Source organism: Bradysia coprophila, chromosome III (assembly GCF_014529535.1).
Source record: "Bradysia coprophila strain Holo2 chromosome III, BU_Bcop_v1, whole genome shotgun sequence".
In the NCBI taxonomy this organism is placed as follows: domain Eukaryota; kingdom Metazoa; phylum Arthropoda; class Insecta; order Diptera; family Sciaridae; genus Bradysia; species Bradysia coprophila.
In genome coordinates, this window is record NC_050736.1 from 4,750,621 (window position 1) to 4,772,895 (window position 22,275).

At 34.2% G+C, this 22,275-nt stretch overlaps 2 protein-coding genes across 5 annotated transcripts; one reads left to right on the plus strand and one right to left on the minus strand.

The window, feature by feature from the left end:
• Positions 1-3,179: 3,179 nt before the first annotated feature.
• Positions 3,180-9,583, plus strand: LOC119080113 (spidroin-1-like). Its single transcript, XM_037188346.1, has 5 exons — positions 3,180-3,330; positions 7,296-7,383; positions 7,448-7,687; positions 8,711-8,826; positions 8,915-9,583. The coding sequence occupies exons 1-5, from the start codon at positions 3,325-3,327 to the stop codon at positions 9,443-9,445; spliced, it is 981 nt and encodes a 326-aa protein (XP_037044241.1). The 5' UTR covers positions 3,180-3,324; the 3' UTR covers positions 9,446-9,583.
• A 936-nt stretch (positions 9,584-10,519) lies between these two features.
• On the minus strand, positions 10,520-22,130 carry LOC119078986 (neuropeptide-like protein 31). 4 transcript variants are annotated; one of them, XM_037186741.1, is made up of 4 exons: positions 21,963-22,130; positions 21,529-21,803; positions 18,210-18,362; positions 18,001-18,062 (listed from the first exon to the last, which is right to left on the minus strand). In XM_037186741.1, the coding sequence occupies exons 1-3, from the start codon at positions 21,969-21,971 to the stop codon at positions 18,239-18,241; spliced, it is 408 nt and encodes a 135-aa protein (XP_037042636.1). In that variant the 5' UTR covers positions 21,972-22,130; the 3' UTR covers positions 18,001-18,062; positions 18,210-18,238. The 4 variants fall into 4 exon arrangements, with proteins under 4 accessions (XP_037042662.1, XP_037042636.1, XP_037042654.1 ...); XM_037186749.1 differs by lacking the exon at positions 18,001-18,062 and adding an exon at positions 18,157-18,167 and having other exon boundaries at positions 18,209-18,362; XM_037186767.1 differs by lacking the exons at positions 18,001-18,062; positions 18,210-18,362; positions 21,529-21,803; positions 21,963-22,130 and adding exons at positions 10,520-10,769; positions 18,414-18,580; positions 18,650-18,809.
• Positions 22,131-22,275: the final 145 nt, after the last annotated feature.

Consider the following 22,275-nt stretch of genomic DNA (forward strand, 5'->3'; position numbering starts at 1 on the left):
TCATATAACGAAGCTCTATACTGAAATAGAAAGTTTGCAGAGAGCCCCTCTATTTTGCTATTTTTCGCTCACGTATGCCAAATACTATAGTTTGATTGGCTTGGAGCAAATTGATCTCGTTCACGTGAACCATCTCTGAGAACTTTCCGTTTCATTTTCTCTCTCAAATCATCCAGCGCTCTCTGAAATTTCGAATTCGAATCGTTCGTTGCTCCATCTTTTGTAATTGTTGTAAACATGTTGAACTTTATATACATAGCAGCTTTTAGGACTTTTTCTTTGATCAATATGTACGGCTTGTACAATTCTATTGTTCTCTTTTGTTAACGGACATGTGCGATGATTTTGTTTGGATTTACAATGAAATTTCTGGTACAATTGTTGTACAATCGTTCGAAAGAACTCTTCGCCGTATGGCTCTATGTCGGGACTCTTAATGAACCTGATTCTAATGATCCACGGATGCCTGATGGCTCATGCTTTGCGTGCTTAACAGTTTTGTGAAAGCTAAAAAACGACGGGTGAATGGTTTCGTTTGAATATGGGGAAATACTTGCACTATCAATATGGTCAGAAGAAGGATGCATGGCAGATTTGATAATTGTATCTGGTAGTGAGTGACGGATATTTGTAAATTTCGTTGACAAAGGATTTTCAAAAAAGCAATCCTCTGAGAATTTTCAAGGATTCTCCTATCGTTTTCCAAGGATTTTCAGAGGATTTTTTATTTATTTTAAATGAATTTTCAGAGGATTTTCAATTTTCAAGAATTTTCTTTTTGTATCTGATTTTCTTGAGCTCGTTAAAGGATTTTCTATGATTTTGTGGATTTTCTTGAGGATTTTTATGGATTTTCTTCGAAATTAAGTTATTTTCGTAAAATTTTGGAACTTTTCTTTTTAACGGATTTTCTATAAATTTGTGCCCCTCGACTGGTAGGGTATCTGTCTGTCTGTGAATTATAATTCTGAAAAGTAAAAGAAGACCAAACCTTGTAAACTTACAAGCACCCAACAAACAATTCATCTGTTACAAATAACAAGCTCTTTCTTATAAAGTCAAATAATTACTGTAAATCAATAGGTAACAGACTAAATTTGTGACAAAATTCAGTGCCAAAAGTTGAGTAACAATTTTGCTGTGAATCGAATAATTTACTTAGTGAGTTCGTTAATATTTTCAGTGGTGCGTCCAATTTTACCGCGAATTTGAACTACGATTTAATTAATGTTATTGATTTGCGAATAAAAGACTGTTTAACACACGTATTTCTGCAGCGATAGTTATCACTGAAGAACAAAAAATGTAAAAAATACATTCGTCTTAGATCGAAACTATGACTTTAAATCGAATTCGCATATCTAAAATATGCCTAAACGTTACACGCTCGCACACTAACCAAAGAAACAAATTCATTTTTTTTTAGTTCGAGGCTAACTGAAATAGTTATGTACGCATCTGTACTTTTCATGCCGAGTGTCTAAATTATGTAATAGTTATTTCCCTAACACATGCTCGCCTCCGGCTCGTGCTGGAAACTTCTCATTCGCTAAAAAAGCCTTTCAGCATAAGTTAGGAACAACGTTTTTCCTAAACGACGGAGGGAAATATGCGACGAAGTCGCGATATTTTAACATCAGTTAGGAAATGGATTTTGTATACTGAGGGAAGGAAGTGCTTGAAACATGAAAAGTATGGCATTCCACGCATGTAGCATGTAAAATAAATTGCAAACCTCCTTTCACAAATACACCTCGAATTTATAATAGTCGTTTTTCGATCCTTGTAATTTAAAAGACTATCGAAGAGACTATATTGCAGATCTATTGACTTTGAATCGGAATTCTCAAATATTGACAATAGTGATGATTAACACCTGACGTCGTATGTAATATCGTAATGAAAACAAAGACCATGACGAGTATATCATGCGCAGTTTTTCCAAAAAAGTGTTTAAAAAAAAACAAATTCGTCACTATTTGTTCTGATTGTAGATCAAATTATGATTAAAAATCCCCGAAGGACTCCAAAAGTCCATTAATTATTGATATTTTTACATTGTTAAAAGTCGTCAAATAATTATCTTAATTTTTAACGCCATTTTTCGTCCGTATATAAAATGATTGACCGCAGATCGCTTGGAAAATCCCAAATAAAAATAAAATTTTTATGATATGTGGCATGTGTTTCTGCACGATCGACTAAATTAATACCCAAACAGAACCAGTTGGATGGCTAATTGTATTATATTAGTGAAGTCCCCGGCTTTGCTCGGTGTTAAAAGTACTGGTCATTTTGATCTGAAGAAGCGAAGAAGTAAGGCCGAGCCTGACAAGGGATGGATACTGGATATTTGTAAATTGACAAAGGATTTTCAAGGAAGGAGCCCCAGAGGATTTTAAGGATTTTCAAGGTTTTCAAGGTTTTTTCGCCCTTTTTAACATTTTCAAGAATTTCAGTGAATTTGTGGAGGTTCTTCAAAGAATTTTCCACATTTTCTTAAACGATTTTCAGATGACAAAGAGTTTCTTATTCTGACTGAAATAAACCTTCACAATGGAAGTTTAAGAACATACTCCTTCTTTGCCGATGAAGAGAATAGTTAGTTTCCATAAATTTTAGAAGAGGTGAAAACTGACGAGCCCAGACACTCCACCATCCCATCAAAATGAATATTTACATACTGTGCTCTTTGAAAATGTTATTCCTATGTATTTTATGGATATGGATGACTTCCTAGGGGCAAACTACTACGGAAAGCCATAGTACAGGGTCCAAGAAAGTCACTAGATGAATACACATAAAGTTAAAGTCATTGGCTCAGCTTGACTATCAGCTCCTCACAAAGTGATGGTACAGTGTTTTTCGAAGGTGATTTTTTGGGTGATGAATGAATTCTCTGATATTATAATCAACAAGTCATGTTATGGCCAGTACACAAATGAGAAACAAAAGCTGTTTTACAATAACAAATTTTCTTGTATTATTGGTTTAACTTTCGATGTCTTCTTGTCTTGGCTCGGATATGTGATTAATAAATTTTTTAAATGAAGCATACACAACCACAAGTACTGATTCTGTTTCTTGGTGTTTCGTGTAAATTTGTGTGGTGTGGACTCTTCGTCTGAATTTGTTCGCATTAAGTATGACGTATCCAATTACTTGGACGACAATATTTATATAAAGGTGCAGTGGAATGGAACTTTACAGTCACTTCAGAAGTTATTTTGCCGAAGAGAAGCAAGCTAAGTTGATTTGTAGATCAGTGTGATAATAAAATTGTTGAGAGGAAATTTTTGGAAACTAAATCGAACAACGTAAAAAATGAAGGTACGACGTCCGGAAATTTATTTGAATATTTATTAATTTTTTTAAATTGAAAATTATTGGAGATCGACTGCCGTTCATTCAATTTTTAAAACAAATACTATTTGAGAGTGATTTGATTCTGTTAATTGATTTCGGGTTTAAGTTTTCTTTAACCAAACAATTCAAGTGAGTGTACGACGCATAAAAACCTCTCCGATTAAAAGTGCAACACTTATCTGCATTCCGATCGCTAACGCATAGATGGCCGATGAAAAGTGCATTATATCAACCGGAATATCTTCAAGATTATTAGATTCACATTTCGGTTTGTGGCCCATCCAAATTTTCCAGTTGCACGCCATCATTCCGGTTTCTTGAATTTTATGTAGGCTGATTTTGATCCATTCACGGATCAACTTTTCCAATATTTTGGAAATTTTATTTTAAAATTGGATTGAAAAAACGAAAAGTTTTTTACATTTCAAGAGCAGATAAGCGTTTGATGCGTCTGCGACCTTTGCTAACGGGCAAGAAAATTGGGTTCTGTGCCATCACTTTCTGGAATAATTGGATAGCTGATTTTTCTTTGACTCTTTTAAAATTGTCCAATATGTAGGGAGCCTCGTCCATGTATATTATATGTAGATGTTGCTTTCGAGAAGACTTTTGACCGTTGTATTGGTTTTCGGTGATTCAATACTGATAATACAATAACGAAAATATTAGAATCGCAGTGACGAAGAACAGAGACGATAGTAGCAAAGGATTTCCGGAGTAGCATGAACAAATACCGGAATTGAAAAGTGTGATTAAAAAATTTATCAGACTGGGAGACTGAAACAAATATCCGAATACAATAATGGCACAGTTACTGTACGAACAGTCAACGTTACCATTTGCGCCCAGTTCGTCCAGGGGCTTATTTCTACTCTCCACTGCAAAGGTGTAACGCAATCGAATACAATAATTAGGGCCAAAAATACAACAAGAAGCCACACTTTCGGTACAAAAGGTGAAACGAATATCTTGAAAGCGTCCACATTTTCCGGATGACGGAATATGAACACAACTCTGAAAAGGCCAATCAAACTCAATTCGATAGACATAACAGCAGAAAATTAGCATAAAATTAACTTAATAAAAGTACGTTTTTCGAGTCTGATCAAATGCTCCGTATCGTTCATTATCCCACCTCACACCTGTTATCATACTATCCACTTTAGATCGGTTAAGCATACCGATCGATCCGTGCCAAGTTCCGTTTGGCAATTTGGCTCCACAAATGTTCAAGCGTCGCAGAAATATTTTGAAATTAATCATTTCTCGAATCATTTTGAACAAATAATAGTTGAATCGATCAATGCTATCCGTTTCAACATTGTCCAGTGAATTGATGTACTCGAACAGCGCATTGTTTGTTGTACGCTTCGGTATCTTATGTATAAAGAATAAAGTATAGTTCCTAAAGCAGCGTAGGTCAATTGAATATAATTGCTGTTATAACTGCATGGAATCTTAAACCACCAAAGTTTCTCCGTTCTTCGAATTTGGATTTAGATGTGTACAAATCCAGGTGCTTATTGCTCCAATGTCCTACTTTGGTCCCATTTCATTTCCCATGTCTGTTAAAACTTGGGTTGTAAACGCCGTAAAGTCGATATCCGCTTATTACAAAAATTGAATTATTTACCAGTCAGGTGTCTGAACTCCAGACTCTGGAGCATTAAATCATAACGATACTCAATGCAAAAATTTACAAATTTTGTCAAGAAGTTTCGTACTGCAGCAATAGTTATTTGTTCACAAAGGAAAGAAAAATTGGAAATTTCATTCGCTACGCTCCGGCTACAAGTCACCCGAGAAAATGAAATTTCGTAGTTTTTCCCGAGGTCAGCGTTTTTCACAACAAAGGCTTCCGAAGTTGCAGCTGATGTGAGAAAATGACTATTTTCTCGCCTGCGTTGTGAAAAAATAATTTCCATCATTTAAAGTTACTTTTCTTTGCTGGGAATGGCCATAGTTATCTCAGCGTCTGAATTAATTTTTTGATCAGTCAGTACGCTAACCGAATCCTCTAAGCCGTCCGAAAAAAATAACCAACTTCGTCCTCCGTGGAACCTTTTCCATTTTGATTTTTCAGATAAAAATTTATTCGATTGATAGCACGTCAAACTACAAAGTACCATAAGGTTACAACTCAACCTTAAGAAAAACCGTTCCAAATTCACTTCGTAAATAGCCGTTCTGTTTGATATGTTTAGCACGTTCATCCAAGTGCCATCACTTTGTAGATTTGTTGTCTCTGCGAATGAATGTGGCGTAGTTTCACATGTTAAAAGTAACAATGTCTTAACGTTCTTAATAGTAATAGTAATAGTTCCATAACTCTTTATGGAAATGCACCGAATTTGTTGCAGCTATGAACAATAAAAATGTTAAACTTTTAAGGTGCATCGTTGAACGTTGCCAATCGAATGAGTTACAACTTTTCCGCAGAATTCTATTGTAAATGCTTGAATTATGCTTATTATGGCTCATTCAATGGGGCAATTTGTGTAATTTCTTCAATCGATATTTTTAAAAGCAAAGTTCACTTTTAACATGAATAATATGATTAGAGAGAAGTTCCGACCAATTCAGTTAGGGCAATTCGCATTAACTTCATTTCTGCATAATTCATCACCTGATTGAAAAATTATAAAAAAAAGTGGAAGTGTGTTATGAATGTTACACATGACAGTGTTAGTGTCGCTGTTAGTGTATAAGCAGGGGGAAATGATGGCATTCAACACTTGTGTCCTTCCTTCCTGTTTATATGACGCTGTTCTTTTTGCTCTTCTGCATGGATTTTAGTTGGAATCACTAATTCTTCCACAAGATAGTAGTGAATCAAAATTATCAAACGGACAAGTCCTTTGTTCATGAATTCAGAAGATGTGGCCTACAGACAATGTTGTAAAAAGATGAAGTTCTGTGAACTGTGAGCCGACGAGTCTCACAAAAAATACTTTTTAAAATAAACGTCAGTGCTGTGCAACTAGGTGGTCCAAATTAATTCTTCTTAATATAATAATAACCAATAATAAGCTATTCATTATTTGCTCTTCAGCAAAAAAATTAAATGAATCAAACCCCACAAAAAATCATTGTTAATCTTTCAATCACAAGCAAAAAAAGGTAACATGCGTCTTACTCTGTGACGCAGTAGTATTAAAAATTGGCTAGCGCTGTTTTAATCTTTTGCGATCTTTTATAAATCTGAGTCGTTGAACTGTTAAGAAACTGAGTCAAATATTAATGTTCAATTTATACAGATCTTTGACGTCGAAGAGTATAAACGATCCGAACGATAACTTGGGGAATAACCAACCATATATGAATTAATTACAATTTTTTTATGCATTTATGTGTGTGGAAAAATGTATATAGAATTGTATTTAGTTTATGAATAACGATTTAATAAATGAGAGATGTTTTGAGCATCACAATAAATGACTAGTCATGCTAGTCAGTTTATAGTGTGATTTTCAGAAATGTTAAATTGATGGAGCACGTGTAAAAAATAATAATAATTCTCTGTCAGCAGCGTCAGTAGCCTTGAAAAGTTTTTACTTGTTTTGCAGAAACATAAATTTTAAATTTCGTTTTCTTTACAGGAGCATTACTTCTTATATGCATTAGGGTACTAACACCCTTTTTAGATATAGGAAATACTTATTTTCATAACGCATGCTGAAAAGCCTTTTTTTGCTAATGAGAGGTTTCCAGCTCGAGTGCTGGAATCGAATTCACTAAAAAAGCATGGGAAATAAGCGACGAATTCGCGATATTTCAACACTAGTTAAGAAAAACTATTTACAATAATATTGAGTAAAATTCTACAAGATCTGAGTCGATGAATAAATCCATAACATTTCCCGAGCACGATTGACAATTATATCTCATCTCAAATAAATGTTTTTACGGTGACCACGTTTCTGTTTCAGGTCGTTCTTGCCGCTTTTACTTTGATTTTCTGCTATGTCTACTCGGTGCAAACGGCTAGTGTCGGACACATAGATAGAGCTCCCGAAGGTTTTTATAAATAGTTTTATAAAAATGAGAATTGAAATAACGAAGTGAATTTGTCACGATTTAGGAATTGCGAATAACGAATATGTAGAAAACAATGCAGGATTGGAGCAAGACTTAGAATTGGCTGAAACTGCGGGACGTGGTGGATATGGGGGATATGGTGGATACGGTGGACGTGGTGGTTATGGTGGCTACGGAGGATATGGTGGATATGGAGGTTACGGAGGATATGGAGGATATGGAGGATATGGCGGAGGTTATGGAGGATATGGTGGATATGGTGGACATCATCATCATCATGGATAAGGATTTTGTTACAATTGTAAGAAAGGCTAATTGTGCAAACGATATTGAAATTTGAACGAATAAACAAGTGGAAATTGGATTTTGATGTTTTAATTACAGCCTGTAAATATATTTCATATGCAGAATGAGCACCAGCTGAATATCACCAGCAGGATCTGCTAACACACACTTATTGTATGATAAACAATCAAAACAAATTCTTAACAATGTGTTTACTTCATTCATACGTGTTATGTGCGCGTAGTTGACGTTAACGTAGAAATGTGTTTTTGTTTGTACACCAGCTGGTGATATTCAGCTGGTGCTCATTCTGCACATAAGGAACTTTTAGCAATTGTATTTGAGAAATTTAATGGAATTGAAACGTAAAAAATTTGGGGAATGGGGAAACTCCGGATGTATACCAGAAGTCGAACACACATTGTTCTTACATTGATAAAAAGTTTTTATGAATGAAAGAACATTAGGCGTTTGGAACATGTACGGAAACTACAGCTGAGGTAATAAATGAGAAACATGAAACAATACTGTTTTTTGACTTCAAACGGCTTTTTTTCGAATCAACTGTAAGAACATATAGAGACAGCAATGACATGAAGTAGATGCCTAGAGATTTTGTCTGTAGCCAGATTACCGTCTCATTTAAATACATAAAAGATTTTTCTTTCTCAAAATGAAACAGCAATCAAGCTAAGTTTGATCTGTATTCACAAATCTGTTTGTTCAATTGTTTGTTTTATGAAATATTTAATGACTATACCTCCACACTTAGTGTATCAATTACCTGTGAAATTGAAAAAAAATGTAGAAATTCAAAAACATGTTTGTAATCGACACGATATTTGTAAAAAAAATGTTTAAAATGTATTACGAAGCTAATTGCAGGCCTTATCTTCTTAAACATCAATTTTTTTTAGCACAATCTTCACGCCTCACGATTTGCAGAATATACAGGTAGAAACAATCAAAGCAAGGATAAGGTCAAGAGAGAATTTTTTATAAATTTTATTCGTATAAAAAGCGGTGGCTGTAGTAAAAATAATACCAAAGATACATTATTCATTCGCGAGTGTTCACGAGATAGATCAAAAGTGTTTTTTCCTGTTGTTTATAAATATTACAAAAAGCATCATAATGGTAAGAATTTAACTGGATGATGTGATGACTCTTATATTGATGCTGAGCGTCAGTTAGATTAAAACCAACATTTAATTCATCTTTTCAGAGGAATTTTATTTTTGTGGCCTGCGCTGTGGCTTTGTCAAATGCGGCTGCAATAAATCCAGCAGTTGAGCACGTAGAAAAAGCCAATCAAAATGAAAAAGATCTGGATACAGCCGAAACGGCTCAATACGGTGGATTACTCGGTAACTTGGTTAACCAGTTTGCACAAGGGTTTGGTGGCTATAATGGTGGTGGCGGTCTTCCAAACGGCTACGGTGGATACGGAAACCAAGGGTATGGGCAACAAGAATATGGACAACAAGGATTAAACGGATATGGTGGATATGGACAACAAGGCTTTGGACAAGAGGGTGTCGGACAGCAAGGCTATGGACTACAAGGATATGGACAGCAAGGGTATGGACAGCAAGGTTTTGGTCAACAAGGGTATGGTGAACAAGGATATGGTCTTCAACAACAGAGTGAACAAAATGGGTACGGACAGCAACAAGTGCAAGATGGCGGTTATGGTCAAAGTTTTGGGCAAGAAGTCACTCAGGATAGTGGTATTAATGGCTACGGACGTCGCTAAATAATTAATTAAACTAGCACCAGGCGGAATGTGACGAATATACTTAATTTCAGTTTTTTATGGAACACAAAATGTTATTTTCGTTGTAAATATCGTCTATAATCAAATTAAATGGCGAAAATAAACCAAGAATCTTAAGGAAGCATTGCTGATCAGTAGTTTAAATATATGAAAACTTGCGAAAGTGAAATCAGCAGAAGTTATCCGAGCCAATAGTGTTGTCCATTGTAAGTTGCTATAAAAGTTCTCCCCAATTTTTGTATTACACCAAATCTAGTGAAAAAGTGAAAGTGTTCTGCAAAATTCTATCGCTGAAGTAAAAGATTTTGTGTCAGTCTTTGGAAAATACTCAAATCAAAAAATAAACCTTTCTTTGGCAAGATTACGGTGTGTGGTAATTTGGCACACGGTGTTAAATCAACGCTTTTTTCAACTACGTAAGAGGTGAATTCGCACACGATTTTTCGATACCAAAATTTTGTAAAAGAAGTCATTTATTCGATGATATGGCTAAAAAGCATTTGCAGCAATAAACTTGCGTGTGCGAGGTCACCTTTTACGTAGTTTAAAAGTGCGTTCTTTTTGCACCGTGTGCCAGATTCCCAGATACCAAGATCACTGTTATATGAAAGATAATGACACTGAATTCATAACGAGACGGAATACGATATTAAATATAATTTACATGATATAGCCGTCGAAAACCGTACTTTTCATGTTTCAAGCACTTTCAAGCACATGTTTCGACACCCTTAGCATATAAAATCCATTACAAAACTCCGGATAAAAATGAAACGTCACATTTTCTCACCAGATAGAGCGCCAAAACTAAAACAGTTTTTCCATCTTTTGTTTGTCACTTTTTTGTCCCAGTTCTGTCAAGTTTTGTTCGGAATGAAATTTCCAACTTTTTTCCCATCGGTGAGCAAATAACTATTACTCACTTCATGAGGCATGAATCATGTTTAGATCTCTGTTTAGACTGTCTGTTTAGACTTCATTTAACATGAAAAGTTTCCGCACCTTGGTTGATTCAAAAGTGCTTTATGTTGAAAAGATATCAAGACGCAATTAGAAAAATTAGAACCATTTTATTCAGTTGGCTTTGTTTTTTTTTTTTCTTCATTTTATGCATATAAACACTTTTATCACTGATTCAAGCTTCCATTCACCTTTACATAAGCATTCGTTAAGATTTTATTTCTTTCCATATCCACCATAACCTCCTCCACAGCTATTGCATCCACCACCATATCCTCCATATCCTCCATAACCTCCATAGCCTCCATCGCCACCATATCCGCCGTATCCTCCATAACCTCCATAGCCTCCATCTCCACCATAGCCGCCATATCCGCCATATCCACCATAACCACCATATCCACCTCCGCCAAATCCTCCGAGTCCAAAGATAGCTGTTTCAGCACCTTCCAGATCGTCGGATGGCGATTCAATGGCGTTCGGTTTATTTTCTGGTTTCACCACATTGTTGTATGTTATTCCGGCTGAGCATAAACCGAAAATGCACACAAACAAGACAATTTCCTGAAAGAAAAGAACAAAAATATCGTTAAATTTTCTCCAAATAGACATTCAATTGAACACTTTACTTTTAACATTTTTGCAATTAACTATACGGTCACTACTTTAAACAAAACGTTATTTTTCTTTGTCAATACTCAGACGTAGACTTGGTTGAATATGAAATTGTTATGATTTTTCAAGTGTGTTTACATTGCTTTTATATGATTCTTCGCTTACAGCTAGCACATACAAACTTTTTGTTTGAAATACCTTAAAATTTTCCAAATTTTTTGCTTCATGTCAGATCTATAGCCAATTTTAATGAAGATCGTTGTAAAGAATATCAAGTATGAGTTATTACAAAAAAAAGAACTCATAAGGAAACGGGTTTCTAGTCAAAAACAAAAACAAAAGTTACATTGCGCCATGTTTAACGAGTGACGACTTAAAAAAAATCATTTCGCTCATTAACTGTAAAAAGCGTTCTTATTGCTCATGCTCATTATTATAGCTTATTAATGGAACACTACCTGTGTCTGTGTAGCGATATAATCGACATCGGAGCATATTTTTTTGCATCCACCGCGTCAGGAATCATTGATATATCAGCTAACGATTTTTTATCCTTTTTTATCTTCAAAAGTACAAAGGCCATCAGTAATAGATATGGTAATTTATGGATGACGATGATGCTGTTGATTATTGGGGGCATCCAAAAATCACATCAGCACTTTTTTCGAATTTATGAGCCGTTCTTCCCTCTCTAGGAAGAACAAAGAATTAACTTTTTACATGGAGTCTGAACTCCCTCTCCAGTGTTGACTTGATTTATGGATGTCCCCTACTTTTGAAGATCTATAAACACTTTTCAACATTTTAGTCGTTGGAATCTGATTGTGAAATTTACCTAGAACAATATGTTGTGTTTTAGCTGAGAATACACACTTCTGCAGTTATTTTTTTTATCATTTCGTTTTTATTTGTCATTGGCTTAATTACGATTAAATGAGTTTATTTAGATGAACTCAAGTGTAACGTAATTAAATGTGTTTCGTAGTTTGATTTTCTGATTTTTTCTTTACAAAATTAAAAATAAGAAGAAACGTATGTCGCAAAAATTGTTAATTTCGGAGATCTTCCGCCTTTTAAATTTGTTTTACGCCAAAGAAAAATGTGGGTTCCACTCAAAACCACATTATAGACTTAGCTCAAGATAAATTTTCACTTTTTGTACTTTTTTTCATTCGTTCCATCACCGCATAAAAGCTCTCTTTCATTTTCTTCCACTCCACCCGTACGTGTGTGTGCAACGACTATCTTTACGTTTCTTTTGTAGAAAGGTGGAACGATGTCGACTTTTTTATAACTAGCTTCCATTGATTAATTCAGCTCTTCTGCCGTAGTTTGCATAAGAAACTTAACTATTTTGAGAACAATAGAAATTCTTTTGTTTAAAAAAAAGGTTAAGTTTTTAATGTAAATTGCGGCAGTCTTTACGATGGATACTAGGTACAGGAAATGACTTCACTCGATGATATCGATAAAATAAAAGAGAAAAACGCGAAGAAAAAGACATTGATGTCACACAATTTTGCGTAGTCCTAGTCAGTCATCCCTCAGCCTTTTATTAATAATTTTGTAGAGTCAATTAATCGTAAAGTCAGGGTCAGCTAGATAACAAGAATGTACAATACAAGTGTTATCAAATGTTGAACCAGTCTTTAAGCTTGAACTCGAAATGGTAATTCAATTCCTTTCAACTTTCAATTTCATAGTTGCATTAACATTTATTTTCCAATTTTTAATTGTTTAACATTTAATTATTCACTAATAAGTTATGAAGTCCATTTCTGTAACCTTTGTGTGAACTCAGTCCAAATTATAGGTATGTGTTGGTGGCTAGGTTTCCGTACAACATCCATATAAAGTTGTAACATCTTAGATGTTACTTAAGAATGCATAATAAGTGTATGCTCTCTGTAAGAACTAAAAACGAAATTTCAAAATGACTATGCTTCGAAAACACTTTAGGCAGTTCATGCATTGTACGTTTTTGTAGTTTAGCTTTAGTCTATGAACTCTTTCTGCTGCCATCGTAACCTACGAGCTTTGCAATAATAAACTCAATTGCATAATTATATCTTATCTATCTAATAGCTCATGAGATACGATAGATATAGAAGAGTTCAATTATTAATTAGATCAATGATTTCAAAACGTACCCCTGAAAATGTTTCCATCGATAGATCGTACATTCCGTAGGCGGAAAATTGAATACGTCGCTGAGAATGTTGTATCAAAAATGCAACCGTTTCCCGATCTTTGGCATCATTTAGATTATACCACATACTCGAATATATAACCGTCGACATTTTATCACTCTAAACACATGTGAAAATCATATTTTTGTTAAACATATTGTACCATGAAGTTCTTACTTCTCCCAGCAACATTTCACCAAAAAAGCACAAAAGAAAGAATTGTGTCGTTGTAATTGAGATCAGAGTAAAACAGTACAATGGGTCCTAATGTAATTAATGTTGACAAAAATGCCATTTTGAAATTATAAAATTACATACCACAGTTCTAATAAACATTGCAACCGGCAAACATACTAGCGACACCAATCCTGTTCCAAATACCAGAATTGCCGAATTTTTGGCAAAAATATTCGTAAATCTGAAATTGACATTTTTGGGGTCTTGATTCGGAATCAAAACGTTTTTGCGAATTATACGTGGTTATTTCCTGATGTAATACACACAGGTCATTGAGCAGTTTCTTTTGCTTAACATCTGTGTTGAACTTTGAACTAAAATCGCCAATTTTCGATCCCAGACTACAAAATAGCTTCGATTTCATCACAACTAAATGAAAAAAGTTACCTTAGTCGAAATATCCATTTCTACTAGATGAAAAAGGTATGCATGCGAACCGTATATGGAGAAAAAGAAAAAGTAGCTGTCGTAGAAGTGGAGAGCTGATAGGAAGTAGTAGTAGAAAAATAAGTAGTAAAACTGGGCAATCTCATAGCCAAAATGAGATCGAATGCTGAAACAAAATTTAGTTATGGTCTCACAATTGAAAAATACTTAGCTATACACATACTCTAGCCCTGGTATGGAGACTGGACACATCATGTACCATTTTATAAATAAGATTGGTATGCCAGCATTGGTAAAAACAACTACTCTAAAGATTACGTAGAGCGATAGTTGTATCAACCTAAAATTTTGGAAGAAGTGACTCTCTATTGTGTCGGAAAAATTGAAACAATTTGTATAAAAGGATAGCAACAATTAACTTTTCTCTGCGCCGTTTGAATACCTTGAAATTCGTGAATATTTCTTCGCCAATTCCTGTTCAAATTCGATGTCTAATTTAAAACTGTTGGTACTTTTAATAACGGTGTCAATTAATCCATTGAATGTATCTGCATCATAGAAGAGGTGAAGATAGCGAATTGTGGTCTTGGTTGTGGAACAAAAATTTTCTTTAAGAAAAATTCTCATTTCTTAAATATAAATCCTACCATAAAAACACCAAACAAATGGCATATATTTATGATAAGCTGTTTTACGTCAATATCAGTTAGAAATATTGCCCGGATATTACCATAAATTTCCACAACATACACTACCGATATGAAGTAAAATCTTAAATTACTTGACCATGTTTTAAAGCTGGGCTTGCGGAAATTTAGTCCTGAATAAAATCAAGTTTGAAAACATAATTCAGTATTTAATAGCAGTCAGATGAATACCCAATACTGTCATGCCCTCGGTAGTGTCTTCGAGCAATGTCTTAAAATCAGTATTCAATTTTGTATAGCGCGACAATCGTAGGAACGACATGTTGCACAAATCATATACCAATCTTTATCCACCGAACGTTGAACACGTACTGACTACAGTTACATTTATGAATGGTTATGGTTCTATTGACTGACACTGTTACTATATTCAAATTGAAATTGCTACTCTTAGAGCATCTCTTACTTTATTAAGCTATATACCCTTTACCCTCGAGACTTAAACTTGTATGTAGATAAAATTATGGTGATGGGGGTGAAGGCTTTCATAGTTAACGAAAGTACTTCGGTAATCTGTTCGTTCTGCATAGATATTCGTGATTTTCCATGGAAAAATTATAGTATCACTGAAATTATGTATTTGTATTATGTATTTGTACAGCACAGAACACGATTTTCGCAAAAAAGATGGTCTGTAAGATACTCAGTTATTTCGCAAATTCAATTTTTATTTAAACCTCTTAGCTACACTTCAAGTTGAAAATTTAACATTTAAAATGAGAGGAAGGCGTTTTTTGTTTGATTTTGAAAGACAACTTGAAGTAATTCAATTGCAGGTTATTTTGATGGTGGCCCTAACATTGCTTACAAGCTACTATTTTTTACCTAACCTAATTTACGTGGAATTTAACCGGAAGTTATTTTTAAAAAAATAGCAAACAAAAACCATGCTCTGCCTTCTATTCGTGTTGTTTATAATTCAGCACGATGATGACAAAGTGAATTCATAATTATTTGTCGATTTATTATTTACTGCAGTAGTGGAGTAGCCCTACAATTACCAATTTCTTAAAACAGACTTCTTTATTGAAGCTCAACTGAAAATGCTGAACAGCTCGAAATTAAAGGCTTTCATTGAGATATGCTATTTATTGATTGATTTGCATCGTTAATAAGCCCCGTAAATTTACCTAGCTCAACATTACTTGTAAGAATAAAACTTTTTTTGCTTTCGTCTTTTGCATACCATTTATATGGGTTAACGAAATAAGTTTAAATTCGGAATTCTGTTTTCTGTACAGAAATTAGTGGAGCTTTTTGTTTCAGCTGATCCACTCATACAAACAAAAGTGCTTGTATTCTAGGTTCTAAGGGTAGTAAGGGGTATAAAAACGTAAAAACAATTTAGTTTGGATGAATAGATAAACAGCTGGAACAAAGTGCGTCACTTATTTCAAAGTCGTCGATTATGCTATATAGATGGTTGATATACCAAGCTGATATATCAAGAAAGATGGTAAGGCTTTTTGCTTTAAATCAATGACTCCACCCTTAAATTCAATCGTCATTGATTGGAATTACGCACAAACAATACATTCAACAGGTTCGACATTTTCGTGATATAGCAACGCACGACAGTGCGTTGGATATAGTATACTATAAACTATAACTAATTTCATTCTAAACTTTTTTCTATTGAAATAATGAATGGATTATAATTGAGTAATTCAGTTTCTCAATGAAAAGTCATATAAAATTGATATAAAGTCTTAACAAACATATAATGACCTATCTAATCGTATAAAGAAATAGTTACACATCTTTTAGCTGCAGACCAAATTATTACGTGAAGTCTTAGAATAATTTTAAGTGACCTTTAAATTTCAAATATCTTTACATCAAATATTGATGAACGTAAATTATGTTACACTAGTGAAAAATTGGTCAATTAGAGTAAGTAATCTCAATTTTATATTTTCATAGTATGTAGATTTAGTGGTACGCATTTCTCTTTTTCCCTCATGGAAGAACACAGACTGAAGTGAACCACAACCGTTGGTTGTAGCCAATACAATGTATTGCTTAGAAACAAAGAGCCTAGTCGACAAGAGTATATCGAAATTTTGAAAGTTATGGTTTCGAATTAAACTGCGAGCACAAGAATTAATCGAAATTTTATCAAGTCTCAATAGAGTGGTAGTGCTATTACTAGCATATCAGCAACGCACTTCAAACAAAAGAGCTGTTAATGACAGCTGCCAAATAGAGTACTAATTTGTATGAAAAAAAATTCCAGATTTTTTTACAGTGCCAATATTTGTTCGACACACTGTCCAGTTTCAGTACCCTATTTAGAGTACCACTCATGCTTGAAGTGCGTTGATATCCATAATTAGTAGCCATAATTATCATAATCACTATCGAATTTATTACTTCATAAAGTGTTCATTTCAGGTTTAAGAAATTGATTTCAAATCTTCTACTTCATTTCTTTTGAACATTTTATTTACTGTATATGGTAGCAATGCTCAGAGCTTGTCGTTTATTCCTGAAGTTGTTATCGATAGCATATGATAGCCGCTTGCAACAGGTTCTGTTCAGGCTAACTAATAAACTTAGAATTTTAATCAAATGAATAATGAAAGGAAATTGTGTGAAGTTTAATCTCGATTTGTGGAACTATCCTCCATATTTTTTTAATAAAACGAAATTCATTGAAAATGATAAAAATATTAGACGAATGTATGCTGTTACCAACTAATCATTGCCCTCAAAGGTTCAAATGACAGAATCAAATTGTCTGGCATGGAAATTCTATTAAATCAAAGTTTCTGTGATCCAGACAAACATACTGGGGTTTGTAATGTTTGTGTTCCACACACGATTCGTAAAGGATAATAAAAAGTAATTTAAAAAAAACTGGCATCGTAGGTTATCTAGTTCCTTTTGATTCGTAAATGGTCGACTTAAACACCTTTCCAGTATTCCAGTCTTATATATCGCACGGTATAAATTTGAAGTGATAAGGCTGTAGTTGAAACTGTAAATATTTCAAATGCCCTCTATAACCACGAACGGTTTAAGTAAAAGCTTAAATAACCTAGGTAATCATACTTACCTTTTTCTGATGAGTATAATTGTACATTCAATCTTCGAAAGTGTTTGTAACGATTCATTTCACCAACTACTAAGATTTTCCTTATGTTGAGATAGGAACTCAGTTCATTTAGTCTGAGACTCCTGTCAGACGATTTTTAATCTTGTAGGTCAAATGAATCAGTTGTGCACAAAATAAGGATTCATTCAGTGGTAGAAGTTGGAATAATATGTGTTCATCTTCCTTCGTTTTTAGATACAATTATTATTTTTATTTCGAGCATTTCGATCTTGTTTATACACATATCTTTAAGTGAAGATATAGTCGGGCTAGGGTTTTGAATAAATACGAGAAGAAAATATAAAAAAACAGTTTTGAAAATATCATTCTTATTTTTTCTCTTTTGTTTGTATAGACAGTGTCTATATTAGACACTCACATCACAGTTAATTTTCTAGAAACCGCTTTCTAATATATTTTTTTGAATATTCTAAAATTATCTTCAAAAAATTTTCAAAATTTCTTGAACTTGTAGAAACTGCCAGAATTTTTCGAAACTTCTAGAAAGTCTTAGAAAACGATTCCTAGAAAATGCGCCCTGCTAACGGACGTTTTTCATCATAGCTGTGTACGTACAGATTTATTTTTTACCGAATCCACCGCAACATCCGCCACCGAAACCACCATAATCTCCATATCCACCGTATCCTCCATATCCACCATATCCACCATATCCTCCGTAGCCTCCATAACCTCCATAACCACCGTATCCACCGCCATAATCACCATATCCGCCACCATATCCTCCATAGCCACCTGGAAAACCGCCGAATCCTCCATATCCGAATTGAGCTGTTTCAGCGCCTTCAAGATCGTCGGAAGGCGATTCAATAGCGTTTTGTTTTTGTTCCGGTTTCACCACATTGTTATATGTTATTCCGGCTGAACATATACCGAAAATACACAGTAGAAGCACAGTTTTCTGGACAAATTGAACAGATTAATGTTAATATAACACTCCCAGTCAGTAATAAATCATTAAAGATTTTACCTGAATCATTTTTTTTTAATTTTAAATAATTTAATATTAAGAACACAATTTTGAACTATGAGAATTCTCAGTACTAAGATGTAGACCTACTCGAATGTCGATTTGTTATGATTTTTTCGATTGTGTTTACATTGCCTTTTATATGTGCCTATTTCGCGCATAAATAAGTCAACCTGTTCATTCAAAGCTTTCGTCTTGAGGATTATCCACCTCCAAATTTATTTTTTGCTTCTTTACAAAATCAACAGGCAATTTCCAATGTAAAGAATATCTTGCATTTTGCTTATATTATTCGTTCTTGCAAACAAAAAATATCTCATAAGGAAACGGGTTTAGAGACCGATCAAATATAATTTAAAAATACAACAATTATATAGTTATATTGAGCCATGATGATCATGTTGACAAAGACAAAATCTTAAATTTGAAACTATTATACAAGGCGAAGACGATTATTTTTATTTGATTTATTTAATCGTCAGAGCCATAGATCGTTTTGGAAATTTTTTGTATTTAATGATAAACAATTATGGTAGCTCTTTACCGCTGAGCTGACAAATATTTAAGTTTTATGATAATATACTATTGGAAAACCCCTGGTTTTGCTCAGGATTACTATAATTACCAAATATACAAACATCTTTCGTGAGTCACAAATATTCTACTGCATCAAAAATTTTCACGCGTTCCTAAAATGTTTCCTCTTGAATGAGTAAGCCATCATGGTTCGTAATCGTAAAGTTCGTAAGTATGATGATTTCGTGAACTTTTCACATTTCTCCCATATATTTTATGTCAAAAGTATACGAAATCGCCATACTCACGAACTTTACGATAATAACGGCTTACCCCTAATGCATACATCTACAAAGAAATAAGGCAAAAATTCACCCTTCAAATATCGTATGAAACTCTAACAATTTTTTTCATGTTCATAGTTGGTGTGTCATGTTTCGAGTGTACAGGACTCTTCGTTTGGGCAAACAAAACCAACAAACATTAAACTTTATATTGTCCTTTCATATCGTAAGAAAGTCAATTTCTTAAATTTTTTCCCATATACAATGTATATTATGCATGACACAAGTTTACGAAATTACGACTGACTTACAAACTTCACGAACACCAATGTTTACTCCTATTATAGACTTAAAAAAAGTGAGTATCGAAGTGTCAAGCTTTGTAAAAAAAACCTTTGGCCTACGTATTAAAAAACACGATTCACAATTTGACTATTCTGTAAGAATCTACGCATATTTAGAAATTGGTTGGTGAAAGTCGACCAAATTATTGTTTACCAGCTGGTCCCCGATACGAAATGTGTAGCTTCTCACTGAAGCTTTTTAATTAAAGAACTTTTTAGTTTTTTTTTGTAAATCGTGGGTGTGACGATCACCCTTGTCTATTATGATGGTTGAATTGGATTCAAAACAGGAAGATCAAATGCTTGGCATAATAAAACCAAAATAAATGTACTACCTGCTCAGACGCAAGTCCAAATACCTGACCTTATCTTTATACCCGTTTACTTAAATTATTGACACTTTCCATAATCATTTTGTTTTCTTTTCTTCGTTCGTGTTCAGAATGTAGAGATCGTCATTCAAATCCAGTTCAAATACACTTGTAAGGTATGAAAGCTTTGGACGCAGATTAAATTAGCTGTAGTTTAAATGAAATCATTTCATGTTTCGAATGATGAATAATTTGCTAAAACAATAGTACTGCATTTCGTCATCGAAAAGCTGGGTCATTGAGAGTCAATTTACGAAAACTTCGAACAAGTTGTATGAAACATAAAAACAAGCCATCGGCGATAGGCGTTAAATGATTCAGAGGTCTCTTCTGAGTAAGTTACAGGACAAATTTCGTATTGAAATAATTTCGGTTTCATGCTGGAACCGGTCAAAAATTGATCTACACTGGGGAAGTCAAAATCGTTTTTGATTGATATCTCTCACAACAGGAAAGGGGTTTTGCTGAAATTAAAGTCGTTGGTCTGGTCGCACATTAAAAATTTCGAAAATCTTCGTGTGAGCGGTGTTGTGAGGCATCCTAAGAATTAAAAAATAACAAACTTCTAGAAGTGTTTACAAAATACTGTACACTACCTCGACGATATTGACGTCGTTGGCTAGGTAATGACCTTTAATATTCGTGACAACATAGACCTTGCGCGGAAAATGACGTATGAATTTTTATATGACAAAATTGATTTTTTTTTTCAAATTTTATAGGCTCTAAGCAGAATTTCCAAAAGAGTCTTTTGGCAGTCCCTGAAAATTGGAATTAAAGAGATGCAAAATTGTGGATTCACGGAGTAGTTGCCGAACTAGGTCTATGGTGTCACGAATGGTAGAGGTCCTTACCTGTCCAACGACATCAATATCGTCCAGGTAGTGTACTGTAGTTTTTTGTAAACACTTCTGGGAATTTGTTATTTTTTCTTCTTAAAATGCATCTACACCGCTCACATGAAGATTTCCGAAATTTTTAAATGTCCAACGTGTGCGTCTCTAAAATGCCTACCAACGCCTGTAATTTCAGTTAAACCCGTTTCCTGTTGTGAAAGATATCAATCAAAAAGGATTTTGATTACTCCAGTGAAGACCAATTTTTGACCGGTTCCAGTATGAAACCGAAATTATTTCAATACAAAATTTGTCCTGTAACTTACTCAGAATCGTCGATGGCTTGTTATCAAGTTGTTCGAAGTTTTCACAAATTGACTTAAAAGTTTAGATGTTTTCTTTTTGCAATAAATATTTTTTTTATTTCCAAAACATTTTTTGTTAGATTGGATTAACTGAACACATTTTGTTTTATTTCTTTATCCATGGTGGTGATGATGATGGCCATGACCTCCATAGCCACCATACCCTCCATAGCCTCCATCGTAACCTCCATAACCTCCATAGCCGCCATAACCTCCACCGAAACCTCCGGGACCTCCATATCCACCATAACCTCCATAGCCACCTCCGAAGTTGTCATATCCTCCATAACCACCATAAGGAGATCCGAATCCTCCTCCGAAACCGAATTGTGCGCTCTCTGCGCCTTCTAAATCTGAAGGTTCATTGTTAACTGGTCGCACGTTGTAAACTGTTGCAGCTGAGCTTAGTCCGACGGCACATACGAGCAGAAGGCTTACCTGAAACATTTTCAAAACCATACGTGTAAAATTAGCACATCTACTGGAATTATCTGTTTATCAAAAACGGTTTCAATCGATTGATTCAAACAATATTGTATATCTAGTTCGTGATTCAAACTAATTAATCTGTAGTTCTTTTTAATAACTTTTACGCACCTTAAACATTTTAAACACTGTGAACTGTCTTAATTCCAATACAAAATAATAATCTTCGAGTATCTCGTTCGAGCTTCCACTTAAATCTGATAAAAAATCTTTCCTTATGCTCGCTTTTATATCGACCTATGCGAAAGACCAGATCTTTTCTTTTTCTACAATCATAAAACTTACCACCGACGGACAGTTATGTCTCAGAGTATAAAAAAAAACCTATCACAAATCAACGGAATATCACGATAGTACCATTGTATATTTATCACCTCTTAAGCGAATTACAGACAAAAGTGTGGTGTGTTGATGTATACGCATA